This window comes from Hippoglossus hippoglossus, chromosome 9, assembly GCF_009819705.1.
Source record: "Hippoglossus hippoglossus isolate fHipHip1 chromosome 9, fHipHip1.pri, whole genome shotgun sequence".
In the NCBI taxonomy this organism is placed as follows: domain Eukaryota; kingdom Metazoa; phylum Chordata; class Actinopteri; order Pleuronectiformes; family Pleuronectidae; genus Hippoglossus; species Hippoglossus hippoglossus.
Genome location: NC_047159.1, coordinates 11528652 through 11546180, shown reverse-complemented (window position 1 = coordinate 11546180; position 17529 = coordinate 11528652). Strand labels below are relative to the sequence as shown.

At 38.2% G+C, this 17529-nt stretch overlaps 1 protein-coding gene across 1 annotated transcript; it reads left to right on the top strand.

Annotated features, from left to right (window-relative positions):
• The first annotated feature begins 795 nt into the window (after positions 1-795).
• Positions 796-12056, top strand: LOC117767732 (solute carrier family 28 member 3-like). The gene is made up of 17 exons (XM_034595567.1): positions 796-826; positions 1845-1930; positions 2107-2198; positions 3961-4150; positions 5136-5280; positions 5394-5507; positions 5934-6011; positions 6419-6499; positions 6748-6828; positions 7430-7555; positions 7998-8128; positions 8497-8665; positions 8789-8986; positions 9468-9549; positions 9969-10067; positions 10789-10903; positions 11862-12056. Exons 3-17 carry the CDS (start codon positions 2123-2125, stop codon positions 11977-11979), a joined length of 1803 nt encoding a protein of 600 aa, XP_034451458.1. The 5' UTR covers positions 796-826; positions 1845-1930; positions 2107-2122; the 3' UTR covers positions 11980-12056.
• Positions 12057-17529: the final 5473 nt, after the last annotated feature.

The window sequence follows — 17529 nt, the reverse complement described above, 5'->3', positions numbered from 1 at the left end:
CACTTGAGCTGAACAGAGCCATTGTTGATGTTATCTGTAGCACCAGTGGAGAGGGTACAGGGAGAAATGAGAGAGGTCATGTGATGCTGATTGGTATTTGGTCAGATTTTCTAGAATTTCTGTGACAGTGTTTATTCCTGTTTTCAACCGAAAAACCCCTGAATGATACTATACACGTACATTTGTGTGTGTGTGTGTGTGTGTGTGTGTGTGTGTGTGTGTGTGTGTGTGTGTGTGTGTGTGTGTGTGTGTGTGTGTGTGTGTGTGTGTGTGTGTGTGTGTGTGTGTGTGTTACCACAGTAGTCCTCATGGAAGCTGAAGTCCGACTATACCTTGAATAACATTTTTAAACTAACAATTTAGTAGCACTGAAATGGCACTTACTTATAGCACCTTGTAGTTTAGCTTTTTTGAAGAAATTGTACTTTCTCGATTCTTGTTGTTCTGGGTTTGTACCCTCATGGTTGAATGTACTTATTGTAAGTCGCTTTGGATAAAAGCGTCAGCTAAATGAAATGTAATGTAATGTAATGAAGCCCGGTCTGGAAAAACATAATTTTGAAAAGAAAATATGTGAACTGTCGTGAGGTTGATAAGGGCTAAGTCTTTGCTTAGGCTGTCCACAATGAATGGAAGTCAATGCAAAGTCCTGAGAAGGATACCTGTGTGTGTGACAGAGTCAGAGAGGGAGGGACAATGGGAGGGGAGAACAACAGTACAGGTGTGGAAAAAGTCTCCCAGTGTCAGACAAAGCAGTAAGAGGATGGAGCTGAACATTATAGAGAAGAGGAAAAGAGGAATCAACAACAAGGCCTTTAAGTCAGAGGTAGGCAGACCTTTTGAGCCCACACTTATCTCTAAAGCTATTCTTGATTAATAACCTTTAAAATAACTCCTGCAGTCGGTTTCAACAGTATCCTAAAGTTAATCTATCATCTCTTTGTTTCTATATTTACTATAACTCCAACTCTACTGGCTTTTTACTGAATCAGACCATTAGCTGGCCTCACCAAGAACATCCAAGGTTTATACCAGGAGATTCAAATGAATGACAAAGTTTTGAGGATCAAGTTTCAGACGCGTATTCAAACAGCTGCACAGTGTTTTTTGCCAAACAGGTAAAGTAAGGTTTGATATATATATAAAACTTTATTACAGGCTCTAGACCCAATAGCAAGACATACACCATAAAGAAAAAAGAAAATAGATACATAAACACATACAAACATACTCTTATTCATGAGAGTCTTAAAAGGCACCCATACCAATGTTTCCACAGATATGATTGATATCTGACCGAGCTGCACCTGGGGCTTGTGAGCATCATTATAATACAGTTTTGTGACTCATCAAGTCGAGACATAAACTTAAACATCAGGTTCCTCAAGAGAGCCTGTAAAGTGCTTAGCCCTGAGTCACAAAAGAGCTTACTAGCACTGCTACACCTGGGCTTTTTCAGCAGTATCCTCAGACAGTCATTGTATGCTACCTGATGTTTGCGCAGGGTCTCCTTTTTGTAGCTGCCCCATAATGGGGCTGCATACATGGGGGTGCAGTAAGCACGAAACAAGCTCACTTTCACATCATCAGAACAGCAGTGGAATTTCCTGACTAACATGTTTGCTTGTTATATATGTGATATATGTACGTGTGCACAAGAAAATAAGCTCTCCTCCAAACAAAAAACTGTTGGACTATAGCTAAGTAAATAATAGTAAATAAATATATGTTATTTGTTTAATGTCTATTAGTTCTCACCCTTAAGACGTGTGTGTGTGTGTGGGGGGGGGGCGCTGTGTGTTGTTGTTTGTGTGTGTATGTGTGTGTGTGTGTGTGTGTAAAAGGAGCAGGAGCAGATATACATTGATCTGAACAGCGCTGCGGAGACTGCAGAGGATGTACAGAAAACGACTGAAGAACGGGAGAAAAGGTTGCGTTCTTTCTTTTTGGTTGTTTTTTCTCAAACACACAAACATTCAATATCTCTTCATGTCAGATTCCCTCGGTGTCTTCTGAATTGCCAGCTCTCACTCGTCCCTTTGATGTTACATTCATGTCCTTTCTCCTTATCTACCTCCTTATCTTTCTTTTTTTGTGTGTGTTCAGCCCGCTGGAGAAGAAAATGGAGGCAGTCCAGGGCTTTTTGGCAGAACACAGAAACCAGATCCACCTGTTTATACGCCTGGTTTTAGCAGCAGGTTAATTATCTTTGTTAGCTTCTGTTAAACTGTAACTGAAGACACTAAATGGGTGTTGGGTCACTGGGTCTGTGGGTCTCTGCATGCTAACAGTGTGTTTAAAAAGAGGCCGGAAATCAAACTGAAACTTAGTTCTTAAGGTTGAATCACAAGAGAGTCCCTCATCTTTACTGTTCTCTACATTTTCTTTGTTTGATACTTTTTGATTTTGCATCCACATTGAATCAAAAAACCAACTCTCAAGTATATGTCAAGTGTATTGACAAAAATTGTCAGTCTTCCTTTAAGACGTTGACGCTGCATGACGCTAGTAAGGGGCTGTTTGAGTGGACCGACATCCTAAAAGATCTATGCCTCGGAGCATGTGTGTGTTTGTGTGTGTGTGTGTGTGAGTGTAGGTAGTACTCAGGTTAGGGAACCAGGTTACACAGTCACATTATGGGAACTTGTCGTCTTTTTCTGTACAAAAAGCTTGTCCGCATAATGAAAGTAATTTTAAGGCAAAGACATCTTTCAAGTTTACATTTAGGCAGGTAGTGGTTATGGTTTCCAGGAAATGAATGTACACTGAAATGAAGAATTTTTTTTACATACTTACATTTTTTTCAAATGAATTAAGTTTACTCAACCTTAAGCTAACAATTGATAACGTTAATGTAATTCAGTTGTGTGTTACCACAGTGTAAGTCAGTTTATTGTCCTCTGGAAACACAAAGACAAGACTTTACTTGAATATTTACATGTTCTGCTACTTATGACCTCAAGTATCAGTAATTACCCCGTTGACCCTTTAGCATTTACCCATAACGGACGTTCAAGTTTTTTCTTCATGTAATATTTTAAAAGGAATGAATGAAAAACTCATTCTAACTGTCAGGAGAAGCTGCTGCTACAGCTGCATTCTTCTGCAGGTTTGTGAATAAAAACACACCTGAAGACTTAAACGTCCAGTGTGTAAGATTTAGGTAAAAGGGATCTATAGGCAGAAATTGAATATGGAATAATCCTAGTGATGTTAGTATCTAAATTGTACGAATTATTGTTTTTCTATATCCCTAGAATGGGTCCTTTATATTTAAATACTTCATATTTACATCTGGAGCGGGTCCTCTCTACGAAGGCCGCCATGTTTTTACAGTTGCACAAACTAAACAGGTTTTAAACAACTGAAGGCTACCACAGGTTCTCTTTCACATTTGGAAGGGGAGGGTGAGGTGAGGGATATTCAGCTGCAACATGCAACTTCACCACTAGATGTCACTAAATTCTACACACTGAACCTTTAAGACAAGAAAACAAAACATAAAAAAGAACTGAAATGAAGGAATGGAAACGTGAAAATGCTCTTTTTTATGTTTCCCAGGAAAGTATATAGAATAGTGAAAATTAGCACCACCTTTTACCAGTTGCAACATTAAAGTGATATGTACAAGAATACAACAATCACAATGATCCACGAATGTTACAAACTTTGTTCTGAAATGTAATGATGTGTTTTTGCATGAGAACTTTTACTTATATTTTGATTCTAATTATTTTGTAAAAGATTGTATTACTTGTCGATGAATGAGTTAGGTTTCAGTTGTGCATTAGCTCTCTGTGGCAGGTCAGTAATGTTAAATCTAACATTAACTCACCCCCTCAGAGAGCAGGATATGACACAGCACGTACATGGGGAGATTAGAATAATTTTAATTAAATAGGTTTAAAATGTTGTCAGCACTGTGGGACATATTTCACATTAATTCTAAATTTATTTCAGGCTTTGTTGCCATGGTGATAGCGGCATGCGTTCTGAACTTCAACCGGGCAGTCGGGCTTCTGGTCCTCTCCTTGGTAACTGTGTTCTTTCTGGTCTGGGATTGGATGATGGAACGCTATGGCGACTGGGTGTGGGAGCAGCTCTGTCCTATCAGAGACCTTCTATGTAGGAACTGGTTCTGGATCAGATGGTGAGAAAAGAGAAATTCTGTTTCAGGTTCCCTACTCTGGTGTGACGACTGACAGATACTGTTCTTTTTTCATATCGTTCGTTAGTTGGTTAGTTTGTTCGCTAGTGAGGTAAATGACAAGGTAAATGAAGAACTTTGTCTTCTGTCCGACACAAATAAAATCATCTACATGGAAGTTTCTCCCCCTGAAAAACAGCTCATCGTAGACCTCCGTTACTTTTCAGACCATCACTGAAGAACAGAATCAGTTAATTAGTTGTGTCCTCCAATTGATTTGTGTGTGAAGAGGAAGTCACTTCAGAGGAAGAAACCAGTCTGGGCTAATAAGTTATTAGATGTTAACTAGTAACAATTCAAGATGTCAGAGTAGAATAAGGAATATAGGCCTATTCATGTTATTACCACATGTAGTTTTGGGTTTTTACGTAGGAATAAAGTATATTCATTAAGTGGTAATAATAGAGAATGAATATATTCTTGGAGTATAAGGCTCAAACTGATTGTAACTGATACACAACAATTTCATAAACTTCCATCGATAAGCAGTAATTGTTAATAACAGGACAATATGCTACTAACATGTGTACTAATGAGAAAGTAGTTTATGGGGAACATGTGTACTTGAATATCAAGAGTTACTAACTTAATTTGTTTGGTGGCCTGAGCCACACAAGTTAAAAACAACCAGGTTTGTCAGGTTTGCCACCATTGTTATGTTTACAACTTGTGTCTCCTTCCTCTTCAGTTAATACATGACTAAAAATTGTATAAAAAAAAAAATCTGAAGGGGCTAAAAATAATAGAACAAGGTGCTAAAGGTCATTCCTATAAACTGTCTAATCATCTTCTAAGCAAAGAATTGTGGATTTTTGTCATCCTATGAATTCTTTATAACATTCTTCTTACTGATAGATCACACATGTTACAGAGGTACAGATATGTCATCATCTGTTCATCTCTCTCCTCTGTCTCTCTCTCGCTCCAGGTTTATATATATGTCAGTACTGGTGGCGGTTGTGTGCTGGCTTGCACTGGACACAGCCCAGCGGGGCACCAGACAGTTTGTGTCTTTCTTTGGTTTGCTGCTCTTCATCTTCTTAATCGCGCTGTTCTCAAAACATCCATTCAGGGTAAGGGACCCGAATGAAAGCTTCAACGTGCACACACACACACACACACACACACTCACACACAAGTGCCAACAAATTAATTTATAATCATGTATTGTACATGTGTGTTGAAGTGGTCTCCGCAAACTTTGCTCTCTGGGATTGGACTACAGTTTGTCGCCGGTCTGCTGACTCTCAGGACCACATTTGGCTTACACGCACTGGAATGGCTTGGAAAACAAGCTGAAGTATGTGAAAAAACACACACACACACACACACACACAAACACACACAAAAGACGATCTGAAAGGTTCTAGGTATGAATTTGTCAGTCAACCAGGGCCTTTGGAGTTTGTACGTTCTCCCTTTGTTGTTGTGGCTCCAGCTTCCTCCCACAGTCCAAAGATGTGCACACGAGGTTAGTTAGAGACTCTAAATTGCCCATAGGTGTGAAGGTTAGACTGAATGGTTGATTGTCTCTATATGTTGGTCCTGTAAAGGGATTGGCAGCTGCTTCCAGCTCCCCCTCAAGATTTATAACTCAACATTCCTGCTGCAGCTCTACTTAAATGTTAAAGTATAAGTGATGGAAGATTTGCATGTTCTGTGAACAATCAATTGCTCCTAACGTTTCTGTTTCTGTAACTGACAATTCTAAATATTCTCCACACAGACTTTTATGGCCTTCACAGATGTTGGGTCTCAATTTGTGTTCGGCGACAGTTACAAAGACCACTTCTTTGTCTTCCAGGTATGACACACTCCGACATGGTGCATGCGAATGATGCAACAGTAAAATAACAGCAACAAGAAAAACACATGTTGATATCATGTGTCATGACACGTATTTGGAAAAAATTTGGAGTATTTGGAATGTGTTTTTGAGCATGTAAACATGCCGTTCCTCCCTTACCTCAAGTTGCAATAGTAGTAATCAAAATAATAAAAATTTAATTATGATGACCCACTGTACTAAAGTGTAAAAGAAGAATCAAAACAATTGCAAATCTGTATATTGTTAGAATTAAATATATTGGAATGTCTAAGTCTTAATTTGTATGTCATATTTTGCCTATAATACCTAAATATTACTTAAAATCGTACATAGAGATAATGATGAGGGTAATGGTGATGATAAGGATTGTGGACTCTCTCCAGGTGATGCCTATCGTGGTGTTTTTAAGCTCTGTCATCTCCATCCTCTACTCTATCGGCTTCATGCAATGGTTCATTTGCAAGGTAAGGAAAGTTCAAGTGCACGGATGGAAAGAAACATTTCAAGTCAGATCAGTTGCTTTCAATCATTTATCTTTAAATCCTCATTCAAAATAAGCAATACAGAGTCAGGAATCAAAGATAAAAGATGATTAGAAATTGGAGCATAATGAAACAATGACTGATTTTTTATTAGCATACTTTATATCAACATTTCGAACACTTCTATTATTTTCCTTTGACGTTCTTTGCCATATTGATTTTTCCCCCAGCTTGGATTTATAATGCAAGTCGTCATGGGAACGTCTCCAACAGAATCAATGGCAGCAGCAGGAAATATATTCTTGGGACAGGTAACAACAGTTTAAACAATAAACAAAAGCAACAAACCTATGCTTTTTCCCCCCCGATCTTTATTCAAGAGCGTGGTCTTTCAGTTTGAGAACAGGACGTATTGATTTCATGTTCAGATTTTGTAATGCTCTCACTCGATATCATGCGCTTGCATTCAAATATACCCTGCTTGTGCTTGGATTTGCTGCGCTGCAGCTCCACGTCTTCTCCTTGTGCTCACGCTGCTTCTGTGCACACGTGAAACATCTTCTCTCAGATCTCTCCTCTGCTCTCAGATTTATTTCTTTGGTTCTTGGATTTAAAAACTCCCCAATCAATAGAATGACAGGTGTAGTGATTACAAATGAAATCCATCCGGCTTTGCTGTGTGCGTGTTAGCTTTAAGTTTTTTGAGTGGGAGCACATAGTTTTAAGTGAGAGCATTCAAAAGTCTGAACATGAAATCAAGTCCTCCACTTAAACTGAAAGACCACACTCTTGAATAAAGATAGGAAAAAAAATCATGCTAACAAACAAACATTCAATGATATATTTATTGTATATTAATTAATACAACTCAATCCACTAATATCAAATTAATCCTGCGTCTATCTCTTCCAGATAGAGACATCCCTCCTGATTAAACCTTACCTCAGTGAGCTAACTCTCTCCGAGCTCCACGCTGTGATGACCGGAGGTTTTGCCAGCATCTCCGGTAGCATTTTAGGAGCCTTTATCTCCTTCGGGGTGAGGAATATGAGTGTGGAATATGTAGATGGCTGAGGTGATAATGATTGCAGAGTTAAGTCAATATTTAAAAGAATACGTTGTATGTAATTTATTCATAAAGATTCTAAATATCTTAAAATGAAAGGCCATTAATAAAATGACCCTAAGGGGAAAGCGAGCAATACACTTTAAAGTGTAGTTTAAGCAGGAAGATATCCCAAATTTCAGTGAATAATAAATTGGATTATATAAGTGAAAATAACTTTATATATGATTCCTGTTTAAAATATTGCCTGACAATTTTATATTCCAGGTCCAAAGACATGAGGGGATAATTTGGTTAAAGTTTTAAGACATAATAGACGCAAAAAACTAAGAGTTTACAAAGGCCAAATCTCTGTCAGGAAGTGAAAGTTTGAATTCAGAAATGATGTAATCCTGTATGTGCCTCTCTTTTGAGATTGAGGCATCACACTTGTTGACAGCATCACTGATGTCCGCTCCAGCCTCGCTCGCCATCGCCAAGACATTCTGGCCTGAAACAGAGACGCGAGCTGCCATCAGTGACCATGACCTCAAACTGCACGAAGGGTAGGAGATGCCAGGGAGACACAGACTTTAAAAAAAACTGACTGACTCTGAAAAACAACATTCTAGACAAGTCAGGTATAACTATTTAAAATTGTTAGGTGCAGCGACCATAGAATTTTTACCTGAAAAGACCCAACTACAAACCCAGTCTTACCTAAATTGATATACTATAGGTGCAGAGCCGATGTGCAGATGTCAATTCATCAGGGACAGAAGAAACTTTCACACTGACCTAAGCTGAACTTCTTTAAAACTGAGGCGCTGACTCCAATTTGTCAAATGTCATCAACCCAACACCACCAGTACGCTGATGACACTGTAGTATTAGAGGATTGAGGGTCATATAACGTTTCCATGTGTCTCCTCAGAGAGAGTAAGAACGTGTTGGAGGCGGCCTCCCAAGGTGCATGTTGTGCTGTCAGTGTCGTGGCCAGCATTGTTGTCAACCTCATTTCCTTCATGGCACTGCTGGCCTTCTTGAACGCCATCCTCTCCTGGCTGGGCGGAATGTTTGATTGTCCGGAGCTCAGCTTTGCGGTGAAGGCCCCGACCACACACAGACACACCCCCCCATTAACATTCATGCTGTGTTTATAAAGTTAAACATCGACTCACCTGTCATCTCACGCTCCCTTTTATCTCTTTGTATCCCATCTTTAGCTTATCTGCTCTTATGTGTTCATGCCTCTCTCGTTCATGATGGGCGTCTCCTGGGAGGACAGTTTCATTGTTGCTGAGCTGCTCGGCATAAAGACTTTCCTCAACGAGTTTGTGGCCTATCAGAACTTGTCGGAGTTAATCAAGAGGCGGAAGGCAGGAGGGCCAGAATATGTGAATGACGTGAAGCAGTATATTTCTGTAAGTCTCACTCATCTTGCGAAATATTCGTACTTTCTGATTATCATTGTCGTCTTTAGACATTTTCACATGGGCTCACTTGGACATTTACCGAACATTTGACTAGGGGGCTGACAGGACAAGTTCTGAAAAATGTCCGGAGTAACTAACTCTTACATTTGCGTTCTCACATGCACCCCCCCCAGGAAAAATGTCTGCACTTCAGTCAGTGTCCGAAAGCAGCTTAAGTCTTTTTTGCATCTACATGCATGCAGTTTGTATCCGTCAATTACATCAGAAGAAATTTAAAGAAAAAGAGAACCGGACACTTTTCAAGTTTTAGTTGACGAAAACAAAATGGATTAAAAATGGACAAGATCGGAAATGTGTATGGCAGTAAATGAATGTCTGCTTTAACATGTTTAACAGCTACATATGACACAGCCTGTTTAGATATTATGTATTACATAACAATTTCCATGAATAATGTTTCCTTATCTAGGTCCACTCTGAAACCATCGCAACCTACGCTTTGTGTGGATTTTCCAACTTTGCTTCACTGGGGATGGCGATTGGAGCGATGTGTGAGTGATGCCTCTGAGCCGTTAGCAAGACTAGTTATCAACACCAAACTCAAAGGTCACGAAGTTCCTGGTTAATGTAGCATGTTGTGAAATATATAAAAAAATGTAATCTTAAGAACATTAATTCAACATTTTACTCTAAAAACTGCACCAAATACAATCTCTGCCACAAACAGAAATGTGAAGGATGAAAACTTAAACGTGTCTTTGATTTTCTGGCTGGCTCATGTGATTGTCAGTGATTATGTAGATGCAAAGAGTCGGGTGGCGCTGAAACACACCTTTTACAGAAGCCTCCACTAGATCATTAACGCTGTAAAATATAGTGTCTAGTTAAACAGCTTCTCGTCACATTACTGTTACATTTCTGTAGCTGTAAAAGTCTGGTTTGTGCATTATGGATTTTTAACATTTTCCAGCGGCTCTCGCTCCTGATCGACGGTCTGACATCTCCTCCTGTGGCCTCAGATCTCTCATTGCAGGCAGCGTCTCCTGTTTGATGACAGCTTGTATTGCAGGTGACTGCTGTGCCTGAACTGTTATCTACTGCATCCATGTATTGATACTGTCTGCTGTTAGAAAATCACACACCGTCACTGTAGCCAATTTATAACAATTGTTTTTCATATGTAGAGGTACACTTAATTCATCCCATGGGAATTATGTTGATGCCATTACAGACTTTAGTATAAGGAGCATGACAATGCGTTTTGCATCTCTTGATTATCATTTTGTGTTTCTTTTTGAAGATAAAGCAGAAGAAATCCTGAGTAGATCCACACCAACACTCTTCACATATTAATATTACAGCACACTGTCCAAATTATTATAGGAAGCCAGCAAAGAGATGCAGGTTCGTGTTTCTTAAAGCAGAACTATTCTGCTCTTAAACTGATTTAAATTGCTCCTTGATACATTTCTACTGTTTTGAACGGAGACTCTGGCCCCACAGGCCTATTTATAATCCATCTTTGCATTGAACTTGAACTATAGTTAAATATTTCCTTATTAGGTCCATATTACCTAATATTTTTCTATTCCCTTTGGTAAAGTTCACCATTAATTTTAAGATGAAAGTCAGGGACTATTAAACTTCTCACGTAGGATTGCAAACACATCATTCGGGGCAAGTAATGAAAACCATGAAGAAATGTTACAGCATTTCTTGTTCAGAGTTACACAATATAAAACCTCTCACTTTATTTGTATGATGACGTTGCACTGCATGTTTTTTTTTAGGTATCTTGTACATCCCTGATGTCCAGTGTCCCCAGTTCCTGAGCACAGAGTTCAGCAGCGCCAATGTGACCAGCAGCACACAACTGGTCACCTGCTGCACACTGCTGTATAACAGGTGTGTGTGTGTGTGTGTGTGTGTGTGTGTGTGTGTGTGTGTGTGTGTGTGTGTGTGTGTGTGTGTGTGTGTGTTTTATATCTGTATTACTGTATCAAATTGATGTTTGCGTCTGTCTTATGTTAATACCTTTGGAATAACTGATTCCAAGTTTCCATATTTTTGCTCTTATGCTGTCTATTTACTCCCAACATGATCTTTTTGATAAGGTACCATTTATACACAGTTTATAGATAAGGTTTAGGTCGTTATTAGGAAAGACTTTGACACTTGCTCCCCAGTGAAGTGTTAAACCACTTGTATTGTGGGGAAGAGCTGAAGGACGTCTTGACCAAAATCAAAAACTATTCATTAACATTTATAACCACAAACATAACGCATGGTTTACTATTAAGATTAGTATTCTTACTGACCATTAATAATCTTTTATTGTCACACTAACAATATCCGGAGAGTCGTCAAATATCAAACAAATTCATGTCATCTTGTTTCTAGATTTGTGCTTTTTTAAGATTCACACACACACACATCAAAAGCTACAATTTTGCATAAGCTGATACATTTCTGTACCATGATAAGTCTGCAGTTTTTGACATTCATATTATTTGATTAGGATTTTTTTGGGGGGGGGGATTTCCCTCATTCATTTCCCAGAAGTGGTCAAATAGAACCTCGGAACCTAACCCGAATAAATCAAAGAACAAAAAAGAAGTGTCTTGGATTTTACACAACCAACAGAAGTAGTCTTTCATAGCCTATAACTGATCTATACAACTTTGTATGTGTGCATGTGTGTGTGTGTGTGTGTGTGTGTGTGTGTGTGTGTGTGTGTATGTGTGTGTGTGTGTGTGTGTGTGTGTGTGTGTGTGTGTGTGTGTGTGTGTGTGTGTGTGTGTCTGTGTGTGTGTGTGTGTGTGTGTGTGTGTCTGTGTGTGTGTCTGTGTGTGTGTATTTGCAGTGTGATGGTGTTTGAACCATGGAACGTGACGGTCGGAGAAGGATTCAGTCAGGGCAGTCTGCGAGGCTGCTGCTCACTCACACCCCCGACACACTTCAACTGCAGCTCTGTGTTTTGAATCACTGTCGACAAAAACTGTACAAAAAAATGTTAGGTGACCTGTACAGTTTAAAATGCATTTTCTATAAAGTTCCAATGAGATACTTGTACTTTACTTGAGTTTTTCCACTTTCTGCCCTTTTATGTTTCTGCCACTGTAGTTCGGAAGATGATAAAACACTATGACATTTTTCAGATAACTTATGTTACTTTGCAAATTCAGATTAACAAAAGGCCTGTAGAATGTAATCAACAAATAATTTACGATAGATTATTGTAGATTGACTTGATTTAATTTACAGCAGTCGGCTCACAACCCACCCAGCAGTATGTATAGCAATTTAAATCAGTTTCATCTTTACCAATTGTAAAATTAAAGTGACATTTCAATGCATGGATTGTTGTAAATAAAATTCTGGATTTCTGACTGTACTGTGATATTGCAGCTTAATAAAAAAGCTTTCTTAGTTATCTTAAAGCGTTGGAGGTTCTTCCTCCGCCACTGCTTTTGTTGACCACCCTTCTAACATTGTGTGGAACAAAAGCTTTGCTGGACTCATTTCACCAAATATCTGTAACTATGTTAAATAGAAAAACAGAAAGCTTCACTTTTCCTTGCCTTCTCCTCGAGTATCACAGAAACTAGCAAATGCAGTGTGTTACTTGGCCACTGGATGTCAGTTTTACCCTAAACATACCAGAGCCTAGATGCTTCTTCAGGCCACCATAGAGCAGGTCAGTCATTCTGGGAAGTAGGTGGCTCATGAATACTAACAGAAAGTTCAGGCTCTGATTTCCTGCTGAACAAAGTGGAGGCCATCGAGCTGTGCACTTTCAACATCTGCATGTGTGAGATGAGAGCGCAGTCACGGAGACGGCAAATGACAGTCTGTTCATTAAATCCACCACAAGCAAAAGGTCAGATGGCTCCCTTCTCGGTGGGCAGGAGGTGTGTTCCTATGTGTGAAATTCACACACCCACAGAGAGGGAACATTAGACTCACCCATCAGACGCTGTCACATAGGGCATTTTTAGGTTCCGTGTTACCATGTGTTCCCCTCTTTTAAAAAAAGAAATCAAATATGTTGAGCTCATTTTCTAGTTCTTCAGCGTCGCAAAGAAAAAGCATGTCCTGAAAACATGTCGACTGAAAGTTATTATTTGAGTGTCTTTCTGTGTAAGATAAGAAAGACAAGGGTTAATTCGTTTGGACTTACAACAATCTACAGGATTTAGTATCTTTTTAGGTTTTTAAGGTTTTATGTTATTATAGTAAAATGATGCTCAGTCTATTTGGTACATCAGTCCAATTTGCTCCGCACATCAAATTCTTATTCACATACTCCTTTGAATTTTATATATTCACATTAAGTCAAGTCAGATTTATTTATATAGCACATTAAAGTGTTAAACCAAAGTGCTTTACAATCATGGCAAAGGAAGGTATTACAAGTATGAATAAAAAAAATTTAAAAAGTGCCTTTTGTAATGTTTTTACTCTTGAATATCTTTCCAAATGAACCTGTACTGTGCATACTGTGAAAAAGTTCATTTGTATATTTCCCCTATTAAATACACTAATTAAAAATAATATAGATATAATAGAAATAAAAGAAAAATTGGTATAATCTGTTTGGACTCATTGGATGTCTGTCTATATCAAATATTTACCTCAGTCTAAAATTTACCTTTGACAGAGAGAAAAGAAACAATAATAATAATAATAAATAAAATAATCTAAATAAAACTGAGTATTTTTTCACGAAAATTCAAAGTTGATCATAAGGGTTTACTGTCAAGCACTAGTTGGATAATGATTGTGAAATTATATTTATATAGCTGTGTTTTATTATACTGTATGTATGTATGTATATCTATATGTGCAGTATGTATACTATAGAGAATACTTTTACACAAACACACTCACTCACACACACGCACACACACACACACATAAATATATATATATGAAGAGGAGAAAAAACAAAGACGGATATGAGGATGGAGAGTGGGACGGATGGAAAACAGAAACACAGAGAAGAAGTGGATGAGTGTCGGGAGGCTGAGACCGTTGAATATTGTCATGTAGCACCACTCCAACAGAAGAAGAGGGAGATGAAGAGGAGGACAGAGAAACTGAGTGATGGAGATGAAGTTGTCATCCACCAGCACTCCAGAGAGCAAACAAAGAAAGAGGAGGGAGGAAAGGAGGGAGGGAGGAATGAAGGAAGCTTATGGAGGTGGATGAAGAAAAAGGAGAATACAGGCTAATTGAAACTGGGGTTTGGAAGGATTCAAAGAGGCACTTAGAGAACAATGATTAGAAAAGGAGAGATGGTAAGAGCATGGAAAAAAGAAGGGATGAAGGTGGAGGTGATGATTATAGATAGATAGATACATAGATAGATAGATAGATAGATAGATAGATAGATAGATAGATAGATAGATAGATAGTAGCTCTACAGTGTTCTTTTTACAGAACTGTATGTATGTGTGATACAGTATGAAAAAAACTGCTGTGTCTTGTTCTTCTAATGTGATTTGACTCAGAGCCACTTACTGTCTAATTGTTGCCGGTGAGTTATTGTAATTATAATGATAAACCTTTAATACAGTAGATAATCATTTTATTGACAATATACACAAACATTTATGTGACTACCGTGCCTAATCACTGTTCTCCTGCCTAACCAACCCTAATGGATGCTTTAATTGCTCATTGACAGATAATTATAAGGACGTGTCTTGGCACAGGCGGACAAATTAAAATGAAGAATCCCTGAAAAATGTGCGCATGACAATAGACGCTGTGGTTCATTAATTGCTGTAAATGGTGGTGAAGCAGGTTTCTCATCACAAAGTAAGTCTGATTAATATGATTTACACAGAGGCACAAGGAGGTGACTGTTTATTAGGAGTGTTTTAATTTAAATAAACTACAAAAACGTGGAAATGATATAATTACGGAGTGTTGTGACTTTGTGCTTTTCATGTATTTTCAATTTCACATTCCCATTTGCTAATGTAATGATAATGCTTAAAATTAATCATCAATACCTAATACAGAAACAGTTTAATGATAGAAATTAACTTAAACATGGGATTAGATAATTCATTATATTAGCCCACAAATTTAAATATATTTTTTGCTTTATACTGTTGAAAAGAAAAAACAATGGTGAAAAAAGATCAATTTTAGTTGTGCAGAGATTTAAGCAGAGATTATTTTTTACAAGTTAAACGTGAAGAAAATTTATATTCTGTAAGGAATTTAAGGTAGTGTAGAATACCATTTTGTTTTGGGTCTTTTTCACTGAAGTTATCAAAAAATTTGAAGCTGGTGAAATATTAAATATTATTGTAACATATATATTATTATAACAGGGCAATGAATCTTATTTCCATGAAAACGTCTCTATACACAAACAGCAATATCCTGTTGTGTTCTGGTTTTTAAAAATATAGTTAAATTAATCTGATTGTTATGAGATTCCAAGACTTTGTCCACAAAGTGTATCTGAACATAAAAACTAAATTTTTATAATTTTCATTAAACGGTGGGTGTTTTATTTAACATTTATACACTTGTGGTGTTCCTAGTGGGGGAGATTACAATTATTATACATTTCAGGCACTGGTCCATTCATCCGATGACTACACTTCCTTTCCCAGGATCGCACATACATGTATGTTTGAATACACACACACACACACGCTCACACACACACACACACACACACACACACACACACACACACACACACACACACACACACACACACACACACACACACACACACACACTAACACACACACACACACACACACTCTTCTTGGCCTCCATAGCAACCGCCACAGGAACCTTTCCCCAGCAGAGTTCTTCCCCCACAGGAACCTCTCCTGTTCACCAGCCAGCAATCGCACCAGTGGTTCAATAATATATCGAAGGTTTCTTACAGCTCAGGTATAAGAAGCTTTTTTGAGGCCTCATCACAACAACCAAACAATATACTGTATGTGAGGCTCTGGAACATAGCTGGGGAAAGCCCATGGTCGTGCACCTCAGTCTTCAAACACCATCCTCTGAGGATAACTGAGAGTTCTTCTAGGAGAGATGCCAGAGACAGAGGAGACAGAAGGAAGAGGTGAAATCTGTGAGCCAAGACATGTCAAAACCCGCATTGTGTGCCATTAATGCAGTATTATCGTTGCACAGGCAACAACCACCATGTGTTGTCCAATATGTGTATGAGAACACGCCAATTTAAATATTTATTATTTCTATATTATTTTGGAAACACCAGTGCTGCTAACTGTAAGTTAGCTGTTTTCAGACATTCATTTTGTAATATGGTCCTTTTTTTATATATTGTTTTGGCCTATGTCCTCTTACACATTCACACTCTCATTTCACTCCTACCTGTAATTTGCTTCTAATTTACCTAATGTTTGTCTTCAGACTGGGGGAGTAAAGTGGAGCGTCCGGGGAAATTAAGATGCTACATGTCGACTCCAAGATTCCAAAAATAACTTGTTTATTTTTTCATTTCTTTATTGGACAGGCTGATACCTGAGATGTTTGAGTTACCTTCTTTGCTCTTGTCCCCACTTTATAAGCCCAATGCTTCCTACTGACTTGGAAAGAAATATTAACTCATGCTGTTCTATCTTGTGATGATGCAGTTCAAAATGTCAAAATCAAAGGAACCAACCAAAATAAATTGTTGATATATCACCTTTTTCTCGCTGAGTGTTAAATGTATGAAAAAGACAATTAAGGCATTTTATGACTATTTCTTGGCTTTATATACAGTCGTCTATGGCTCAAACCTGCTGAGACCGTTGACTGTATATAAAGCCGGACGAACACTGCCATTTTGCACCAATGATGCCATTTGGACGCAGAGTCTGCGCAGTAACCATCAGTGGATGGAGCCGCGGTATCGAGGTCCAAACACTTGACCTAGCTGAGTCAGTCTCAGCTGTCAATCATGATGTTTCTCCTCACTTTTATAACATCAAAAGACAAATTAAAACCAGACTTAATCACAAAAACATAACACTTGAACAAACATCAGTGTAAAAATAACTAACTAAGATGACAGAAACCACTGTAAGAAAATGTTACTGCCCATCCATTAACAAGGTGAAGGCTAGGCTTATGATCTACAGCCAGCAGTCAGCCACTAGGGGGCGATCAAAACACTTCACTTTTTTGTGTAGCTGTCATGTCGTCCAGCTTTATCTACAGTTTTTGACAACTGGTTTCCTAGCATGTGGTTCTGCAGCTGATTTCTGTTTTCGCTCTTCAGTTTTTGTAAAGATTTAAAACAACATCTTATATGTAAATTATTGGCTTTGATGTGTTTTTGTTTTCACTGCAAAGAGCAAGACTACTTATTTCCTTCTTTCTCCAGTCAGTTTGATAGCTTCATATTTAGCACACAGACATGAGAGTGGGATCAATCTTCTCATCGAAATCTTAACAAGAAAGCTTTTTGTTTCTTGCTATTTCTCAAACTGAATCAGTATATTTTGATTTAGAATTTGCTGTGAGTATATAGAGTC

Coding starts and splice junctions, on each gene's coding strand:
- LOC117767732 (XM_034595567.1), top strand. CDS start 2,123: ATGGAGGCAGTCCAGGGCTTTTTGGCAGAACACAGAAACCAGATCCAC. Junction 5,508..5,933: donor GGCTTGGAAAACAAGCTGAA/GTATGTGAAAAA, acceptor TTCTCCACACAG/ACTTTTATGGCCTTCACAGA. Junction 6,500..6,747: donor TGCAATGGTTCATTTGCAAG/GTAAGGAAAGTT, acceptor TTTTTCCCCCAG/CTTGGATTTATAATGCAAGT.